General features: G+C 36.5%; 1 protein-coding gene across 1 annotated transcript in view; it reads right to left on the bottom strand.

Annotated features, from left to right (window-relative positions):
* Positions 1-664: 664 nt before the first annotated feature.
* The window catches only part of LOC107668354 (abl interactor 2-like), a 54,697-nt gene continuing 44,750 nt past the window's right edge, over positions 665-10,611 (bottom strand). The window contains exons 6-7 of the mRNA XM_016460199.1: positions 4,326-4,540; positions 665-3,140 (exon numbers count right to left, since the gene is read on the bottom strand). Coding sequence (XP_016315685.1) covers positions 2,965-3,140; positions 4,326-4,540 — 391 coding nt within the window. The 3' untranslated portion in view covers positions 665-2,964. The remainder of the gene's footprint in view (positions 3,141-4,325; positions 4,541-10,611) is intronic.

The following is a 10,611-nucleotide window of genomic DNA, read 5'->3' as shown; positions in this document are numbered from 1 at the left end:
TTTGACACAATGGAACCTGCCATAGAAGCCTTTCACATCACTTCACAAAACGTCAATTATGGTGAACAAGTGATGCAATGCTAAATTTCTCCCAATCTATTCGATGGAAAAAAAAAATCGAACTCGTCTACTTCGTCAAATATTCATTGTTGGGAGAACTATTCCTTTAACTAGACTCGTAGTATATAAAAATAATTGCATGAATCATACAAATCGTAAAAAGACAATGTTAAAGGTAACAATCATACCTTAATATTGTTTTGGCTAACAGATATAATTAAGCACTTACCAAACAGTTCTAGTAAAAATACGACAATAATGGAATTCGTATAACATTATCTTGATTTTAAACGAAAAAAGTTACTGAGATGTAATCCTTGGGACATAATTCCGGTCTCATGTAGACAATAATCTAAGAACAATAGGAAATCAGAATTGAACACATTTTACTCCCCCCCCCCACCCTCACCCCCACTTTTTGATTCAGACTAAACAGAACTGCTCATTTGATATCTTGTTCTCACACCATGGACACTTTTCACAGAGCTGAGGTTTGATTTTCACACTTCCACACAAACATCCACTTCCAATTTTTGCTGTGTGGATACTGTAGCTATATATATATTTCTTACTTAAAAATAAAATAACACTATATAAAGACGTGAAGTAAATATGTATAAGATACAAATATGTTGAGAATCTCGTAGCTTCGTCAAAGCAGACGAAATGCTCTTCTTCTCTGTAGCTAACAGCCTGTGGGCGTCTGAGTGTGCAAACCTCCAGCAAGCTTACGTACGTCTCAAGCCATCTGGACCCTGTTCGCTGCCAAGTTACGTAAATCTGAAAAAGAACATGGGCTTGAGCTCTGCACTATAACTACATCTGAGACGACATTTCACTGTCAACGCCCCTCAACACAATCTACACACAGTATGGAAAGAAGTCAAAAACAAAGTTGATCATATACACATTTTTTCACTTTTGTATCTGGATCTGTACACTTTTGCGTCTGACACATAGGGGGCAAAGGTGAAAAGAAAGGTTTACATTTAGAGATTTTGCACATTAGTTTCATCCTCTCACACATGGAAATACTGATGCCCATACATTTATCCGGTTATATATATATATTTGCACACAACAATATAGTTAATGGAGTTAAACTTTACATTTTTTGTCAATTCTCTGATGTCTAGTCATGTGCTTTCAGACAGAGGTAAATTAACCCTCAAAACGTCACATTTTGCCAGGTATTATTGCAGGGTAGGGCGAGAGATATGCTCACCAGACTCTACCCTGTTTTTAAGAGCCTCCATGTGTTCTTTACATAAGATTCAAATTAAATTTCACAATGGAGACACACTGAAGTCTTGCTGATTTTAGGACCTGCAAAATGGAAAACTCTTTTAGTAGCTGGAGAGAAACATCCATGATTGTCAAATAGTAGCTTATACACATTTCAATAATACTACAAAATGGCACAATATATTTAGTAGCATAAACATTTCAAGAGCACCCAAATTAATACGGTCCATGTCACAGGAATGTCTTAAACTGGGTATAAGAGGTCATCAAGAACAAAAACGTGATGAGGACCTAATTAAAATATGGGGTTCTAACACTTTTTTTCCCCGTCAATTTATATGACTTTTGTTTTTTGTGACCTTTATAGTTGATCACGATTATTAGATGATTTTTTCAATGTCAGGTGCCAACAAATGAATGAATAGACAAACTATATTATTGTGTAAATGTCTCAAAATGTCCCACAACCAGAATTATGTTTCACGCAGGCATATCTGCGGTTTTAGCTGATGAAATATTTTAGAACAACTGTAGGAAATGTTAGTCATTGCAATAACTTTTTCAAGACTGGAAATCACTAGTTTAACATTTCCATATATTTCAGGTTTTCCATGATTGTGGGTACCCTAGAATTAAAATGCAAAAGTGGAAAAAAAAAAGAAAAATTAAATGTAAATGAGTTTTTATTAAGCATGCAGTCTATGAAGCACTACATACACTTATCAAATATTTACCAATTGGTTAGCATCACAACACCATATTTATATGTAAAACAAACGAGAAAAAAAAAGTGTTTAAAAGTTCACGAGGTTATTAGATGCGTCTAGTACTGCATGTGTCGAGGCTGATGGTTTCTCATGGGGAAAAATGTTCATAAACATATTAAATATATTTAATGATAAAAAAGTAAAACCAAGGTGAGACCTTTGTGTAAACGAGTCTGACCCTGTGCAGACACCAATTATACTTGCATGTTTGTGCAAATATTTCCTATTTCATAAATCCGGCTGAAACAGATTTTAATTAGGTGGGAGAGAATAAATCATACAATTACTTAAACAATCAAAACACTTTACACAGACACAAATTAAAAAGCCTTGAGCTGTCACATGTAATAAATAGAAAGCTACTTCTCTATATTCACTCTTTCCATTCAGTTCCATACTTTCCTTGTTCCTCAAAATATGCTTGTAATTAATTCCCTTTTTGAACGTGACCTCACTGTAAAACACACCCTGAACCCACCTCAGGCAGTTCAAAAAATACATCTATTTCAGAGACATCAGTCAGCAATGCTGTGGAATGAGCAAAGGTTATGAAATATGGAAAAATAAAAACAATGTTCCCAGTCTAAATCTAGCTTATGCATATACTGTACTTCAAACTCTGTATCCTTCATTCAAGGTAACAGTAAACATATTATTGGCTTTTATTAATATAATCTTAATCTCTAATAGTGTTTTCTCAGTCCTTGTTGCAAAAGTCTGCTCTGCATCATCTGGATGTTCAGCTTCATATCGCTTCCTCTTTTCAGTCACACCACTCGTGTCTTAAGTCTCACGGCCTGTTATTAGCATGGTTTGTATGCACACATGCACTCTTCTGCAGTGTAAGATTAGCGCTGGTGGTTGTTGAGGGTTGGGGAGAGACAGAAGACTCTCACGCCGTGTAGTGCATGATGGACTCCACATAGTTTCCAGGGAAGAGTCCTGTAGTGCCACTCATCACACCTTCATACCAGCCATCATCATTCTTTTTAATGACATAGATGATGTCTCCCTCCTGGAAAGACAATTCATCTTCCTTGTCTCGCATGTAGTCATAGATTGCTACCACTGAAAGCAGGAAAAACAAAGAGACAGCCAAGTTACTAACGACTAAGCCCATGTGGAAATTTGAGCACCAATCATTCACAGTTGTGTTTCTATTAAATTTTTGTGCTAATTTGACGATTCTTTCAGCTATGAATGAAGTCCTATTTGGACAGTAATTGTTTCACATGGGGACATCTGTAACAATAAATTTGTATTGCACCTCAGTCATAAAACTTTTGGATGATTTATTCATGGTCGAGGATTGAGTTCTGTGTTCCTACGAACCCAGGAACACATGGTCAGTTTCATGACTGTCAGCTGTAAGCAGCTGTCTGTTATTGCTTGGACAATGAATAAATGTATATATTTAATTTAAAAATAGGAAAATTATACCCTATTTATTATTTAAATACCTTATTTAAAAATAGGAAAATTGACACAATATAGTTTAAATGGCTTTTGTCTCGCATTTTATCTCTCAAATTGATGGATATCATTTAAAAAATGTGGAAATTAGCAGAATCAAGTTGATGCAAACTTTTATTTACACAAGGAAAATAAACTTATAATAAGCTACTTGATCGACTAGTAAAATTAGTTGTGCAAGACCTGATTTTTAAACTTTATTTGATACCATAATAATGGTCCATTTTAAAAGTTTACATTACTTTCTTTTCTTTTTCTTCTAACAGCTCCCACTGGCTGTAGTGGAGCAGTGACATGACATTATTCTTGTAAAGAGTTTACAGAATTTTATTAATAAAATTGTCCATTTTTAAAAAGCGTGCACTTTACAGTGAAGTGCAGCAGTTATCACATGGTACTTGGTAGTGGTCAAATAGGATATACAAACCAACTTTTGGATTGCCGCCTTCTTGAAAACTCAGAGACATTCTGGATTGGGACAGCAGTAAAATCACAGACTAGCTCTTGTAAATGTTGAAAACACCTTATGTCCCCAAGAAAAACAATTAGTGTCCGAAAAATGCTTGTAATTCTGGTAGTGTCAGTGTCATTGATTTAACACCCACCTCAAGCTGCAAAAACAGGCCATTCACAAATCATCATGGTACTGACGTCACAATGAGCACATTAAAATGGCCTGATGAACATCAGTGTGAACTATGTTGGTATGCCGTAGCTAGCCAACCTCAATAACAACGTGTGCTGAATCTAACCAAAGTCTTTAAAATATGTTCAGTGTACCCTTCTCCAGGTAAGTTTGTGGAGCCCAGGGTGGGTCTTCTTCAGCATAAGGGTCACTGTACTCCACCACAGAAGACTCCTCTTGCTCATAGTCTTCTGGAGGTGGAACTGGGTTTTGTGTTTCCTCAAACACCGCCTCTTCTGAAGGGGGAGGTGGGGGAGGTGCATCTGAAACAGAGTAGAGAAATGAACAGGAGGCACATAGACCAGGATTCCTTTAGACGGGAAGGCCATGCAAGCTCATGGATCCATGCAGACAGCGCAAGAGGTAAATGAATGGTTTACTGTGAGAAAGAAACAGTGATGGAATTTTCACTCCTAATATTCTCAGATAGACAGACACATAGACATAGGAATGCACCTGTATAGAAAAATGACAATGCAATCAGCCTGCCTTTAATATATCATACAACTGGACTGTTTTGCATTTACATATGCAAACTGAAGTGTATGTTAGGGGTGTAACAATACACTCAAGTTCATGTCACGTATACAATACTGATCTCGTGATTTAATACCAAAATAGTTAAAAAAGTATGTTTTTAGAAATTATTACTTTCAACACATGGTAAACAGTTAAAAAGTATTGTTCAGTAAAATACTAAATTTGGTATTATTTCAGTGGTGGATTATTATATTGGGCTTGGTCCTTTTCCCCATGCACCCCCATCTCCCCCCATACTGCACAGCTAAAAATACAGAATTATCTTAGACACAATAGCTTGCACTGATTACATGTATTTAACTTTTAAATATTGAATTTTTTTTTAAATAATGTATTTTATTTTGAATGTATTAATAATAATACATGGAAGCTCATAAATGTACAACATATTGTTATACCCCTACTGCATATGTAAGATTCTTTTAAAAACGAGGGCTGCCAATTTAACGTACATGCAAGGTAAAAAAAACACTTTCATTTTCTTATAATATGCATTGAATTTTACGTTATTTCTCAATGACTCTCAAAAGATTCATTCGAAGATTCATCTTTCTAAACCCCTCCTTCGCGTGAGGCTACTGTGCTCTTATTGGTCAGATGACCCAGTCTGTTGTGATTGGTCTACTGCACACAGCGCATGTCGGAAAAGGAATGCCCATCACCAGTACTGGAATACAGCTTAACAATAATACATCCTATTATAATAATGATAGTGCTCCACTTTGTTCTAAAAGGAAAGAATCAGAGGGGAAAAAGTTGTTTTACACTTATGTTAGCAAACCGGACCCACATCTTGGTAGTAAAGACCAAAAGTAATATGCGTTAGCCGATGAAGGGGGAGGTGGGGGAGGTGCATCTGAAACAGAGTAGAGAAATGAACAGGAGGCACATAGACCAGGATTCCTTTAGACGGGAAGGCCATGCAAGCTCATGGATCCATGCAGACAGCGCAAGAGGTAAATGAATGGTTTACTGTGAGAAAGAAACAGTGATGGAATTTTCACTCCTAATATTCTCAGATAGACAGACACATACAGACATAGGAATGCACCTGTATAGAAAAATGACAATGCAATCAGCCTGCCTTTAATATATCATACAACTGGACTGTTTTGCATTTACATATGCAAACTGAAGTGTATGTTAGGGGTGTAACAATACACTCAAGTTCATGTCACGTATACAATACTGATCTCGTGATTTAATACCAAAATAGTTAAAAAAGTATGTTTTTAGAAATTATTACTTTCAACACATGGTAAACAGTTAAAAAGTATTGTTCAGTAAAATACTAAATTTGGTATTATTTCAGTGGTGGATTATTATATTGGGCTTGGTCCTTTTCCCCATGCACCCCCATCTCCCCCCATACTGCACAGCTAAAAATACAGAATTATCTTAGACACAATAGCTTGCACTGATTACATGTATTTAACTTTTAAATATTGAATTTTTTTTTAAATAATGTATTTTATTTTGAATGTATTAATAATAATACATGGAAGCTCATAAATGTACAACATATTGTTATACCCCTACTGCATATGTAAGATTCTTTTAAAAACGAGGGCTGCCAATTTAACGTACATGCAAGGTAAAAAAAACACTTTCATTTTCTTATAATATGCATTGAATTTTACGTTATTTCTCAATGACTCTCAAAAGATTCATTCGAAGATTCATCTTTCTAAACCCCTCCTTCGCGTGAGGCTACTGTGCTCTTATTGGTCAGATGACCCAGTCTGTTGTGATTGGTCTACTGCACACAGCGCATGTCGGAAAAGGAATGCCCATCACCAGTACTGGAATACAGCTTAACAATAATACATCCTATTATAATAATGATAGTGCTCCACTTTGTTCTAAAAAGAAAGAATCAGAGGGGAAAAAGTTGTTTTACACTTATGTTAGCAAACCGGACCCACATCTTGGTAGTAAAGACCAAAAGTAATATGCGTTAGCCGAACACAGACAGAGTACTGATAAAGCACTGCAGTTTGCAAACCAACGTATTGCTCCATCTGTAATCATGACTCCAAGTACAACAGACATTCTATATTAATCGACACATTTCTAGACAATAGCCGGCCCACAGCTGATTAGCAGAACTATAACATGAGTTAACAAACTGGTCACTGACCCATCTTTCAAAGACAACCAGTTTACGAATCCCGCATTGAACTCACAGAGATTAGAGAAGCAGTCGTCAGTGAAATGACGAGAACACACTGATTATACTGCTGTGGTATCCTAGTAAAGATGAATTGCGTAAATAGATTTTGGATTTAGGAATTTGGATATTAACATGTAACATTTTAATTATATTCTGCTGAAATTAACGAAATAACTTGAAAAATGATTTGTTCATTTTGCTGAACAAGATTCAAAGATCCGAGTCAGTAAAATGATACGAACTTTCCATCACTATTAATCATACTTACAGGTTGCGAATTGGAGGAGCAAGCTGGTCCAAACAAACTGGGCACTGACTCACATTTCAAAGACAACCAGTTTACAAATCCCGCATTGAACTCGCGGAGATTGGAGATGCAGTCATCAGTGAAATGACGGGAACACAGCAAACAATTGTGATTATACTGCTGTGGTCTCTTAGTAAAGATGAATTTTAACCACTGATTCTTCACAGCCTCATCCTTTGGAAGTGAAAATTAAACAAATTCACTTTCACAGCGAAGAGCACAGTGTCTTCTTGACATTACGTTATCCACACGAACCAGCTACAGCGTTTGAAGTTTGTTTCCGCGGGATTTCCACGCAGAACGTAGACAATGTAAGAATTTGTGACGTGTGAAATTCGCGGAATAGGATTCGAATTTAAAACGACTCGTTTCAGCGGTTCAGAGTCGAATCTTTCTTTTGAGAGACAATGCACTTTCAGCTTTACAACTTTGCAGACTGTTTACATTCACACTGCATGAAATGTAATTTTCAAAATTGGTCGAAACTGATACGATACTAGCAGTTTTTTTTTTTTTAAATCAATGTAGAACTTTTATACCTCTCTGTGTGTTGATTACTAAATATACTTAACTTCATAATACAGAAAAATAACAAGTGAAAAAAATATAAAATCATAATCTATGACAAAAAAATACTATTATAAACTAGGTTAGTGGATAATTCAGCAGCAAAAGGTACTCTAGAAAAATGATGAATGCACAATAATTTAATAAAACCTGAACATTAAGAGAAAAAAACATTATATAGTGGGGAAAAAATAAGTGAATAAGTGTAGGTTAACAAATGCTTAGTTTGTGGTTCATTGTTTTATTTATTTATTTATTTATTTAGGCTATATTTAATGAAAACAGCAACAATAAAGACAACTCGCTTATATTAAACGAAGAAATTAAACTTTTATTAACAAAAGGTGCGCTTTTGGATCATAGTGTCTCGCAAGACTTTTATTTCTCAGCCCCCCCTGCTCAAAATACGTTGGCTATGCATCACACCAGCCCCCCTGCTCAAAATACGTTCCCACGGCTATGTCTGCACCTCACATTAAACTATGGAACGGCTTCAGAACACTTGGAATATAGTGCACGAAAACTTTATGGTGCTTTATAATGTTTTTGTGCCTTTTGTGGGGCTTAACAATAACAGTATATGCACAGTATCCGATTTGGATCGGTCTTGTCTGACCAATACCCGATCTGGCAGAAAATGGCAGTATCAGAGCCGATATAGATACTCAGTATCGGATCGGTGCATCCCTAAAAAGTACTCAACCTTGCTTTTCTCTTAATTTGTGTCTCCTAAACAGCCACACAATGTATCTCTCAACAAAAAAACCAGCTCACATTAATAAATACATTTTGCTGAAATAAAATCATGCTATTTTGCCAGTGACATTTCAACCCCAGACTCTCATTACCATAATGTGTGCCCAATCATATTTCCACAACTGTAATACATATTTTTACCATATTACAGTAAACGAATTACTGTACTTTTATAAAATAAGCATAAATTAAAGGACAAAAATACTACTCTTTTCCACAGTACAATGATGAGAATTCACATAGAAATCTGCTTAATTGTCATGAAAATAAATGTCAAAAAGAAAATCTTAATTGTCCAGAAAAAAAAGGCTTTTTAAAAAAAAAATGAAACTATTGACCAGTTCTTGGCAGGTTTGTGAGATTCACCCAACAGTTTTACCAGATATGTACAGATTTACAACTTCCCTTCACTTCACTTGCATATGCATTTCATGAGGGAATGAGCTTTAGCTGTGTTGCTGACCTGTCCATTAAGCAACACACAATCTGGCCTGCAATGACCAGCTATCATGGGGCGACACAGGAAACCAAAAGAGAGCCAATCTTCACAGCCAGTGCTCAGAAAACAGGGCAGGACACACCCTCTGTCCTCAGTGCTCAAAACATCAAGCCCCGTCTTAATAATGAACATGCTTTAAAAAATTAAGCATATCAGATCTTTCATAATCACAGTTTCACGCTTTCACAATTTTTGATGCATATTTAAAACACTGACCCAAATTTTTCTGACCCAAATATAAATCAGGCTCTTCAATGGCATAAAGGGAAACAAGGGATGTAATGGATAATGTCATCTGTGCGGCTGAGGCTGAATTCTCCGAGGAATAAAGACATGACCCACACATGTGCCCCTGAGTCACATCACGCTGTGCATGACCTACACTGAAAAACAGGCTTTTACTAGGAAATGAAAACCTCACTGATGTTGCTGTAGAAACATTATCATAAAAAACACTCTTTTAAATTATCGGACAAGTTGAAAGTGTCAAAGTACCAGTCAAATGTTTGACACAATGATCTACATAATGGAATAATGACGAATTAGTAGGCGTGTCGACACATTTGACTGGTACTGCATATTAGAACTTGTCATTCATTTCATTTATCATAAAAACACTGCTGAATAAATTTAAAGGGATCATATGATGCAATTTAATTTTTTCCTTTCTCTTTGGAGTGTTACAAGCTCTTGGTGCATAAAGAAGATCTGTAAATTTGCAAAGACTAAAGTCTCAAATCCAAAGAGATATTCTTTATAAAAGTTAAGAGTCAGCCACGCCTACCTAAAACGGCTCGTTCGAACACGCCCCCACATATCTACCTCACTATGTGGGAAGATTTGCATAACGCCGCCCAAATGTTCATGCAAAGAAAGAAGGCGTAACTTTTATTCTCGCCGTAGTATTGTTGCCGCTGCTGCCATGTCGTGAAGACGCTGTGTGCTTCGTTGTGAAAGCGAAACTACTTTGTTTGGTCTTACAAAAGAGGACGATATCCGCTTCGTCATGCCTAGAGCTGATCTGTGCTGGTCGCTGAGGAAATACATCAACTTAGTGCTGTGGATTGCCAGCACATTTTATGGAGGACTGTTTACTGATCCTAGGAGAGTAACGTTAGACTAAAATGCCGGCAGTTCTGACTCACGTAAGTACGTTTTCATTTAAAGGATTTGCCACTGATGATTCAAACGCGAGTTTTGGGCAGTGTAGAATAGCACTTGTTGTTTGTCATTTCTCTGATCACAAATGCAGACATGGTTTTATGTTTACGCGGCGCAATGCAACGCAACGCGTAAAACGACAGTATAAGTCATTATAATCAGTAATTATGTCCCCACTGGATGCAACAAATGCCTCGTTTGTAATGGGTTTTCATGTTTTTGTCTCGTTGCTCCGGCCGGACAGGGCATCATCACAGTATGGTGAGGGGCGTAACATTTCCGTCACACGCCTGAGATATTCCGCCAATCACAACGCATTGGATAACTGGCCAATCAGAGCACACCTCGCTTTTTCAGAACGATGAGCTTTGTAAAAAT

This window comes from Sinocyclocheilus anshuiensis, unplaced genomic scaffold, assembly GCF_001515605.1.
Source record: "Sinocyclocheilus anshuiensis isolate Anshui unplaced genomic scaffold, SAMN03320099.WGS_v1.1 scaffold1237, whole genome shotgun sequence".
Lineage (NCBI taxonomy): Eukaryota > Metazoa > Chordata > Actinopteri > Cypriniformes > Cyprinidae > Sinocyclocheilus > Sinocyclocheilus anshuiensis.
Note: the sequence above shows the minus strand (reverse complement) of the source record. Positions and strands in the feature narration are given on the sequence as shown.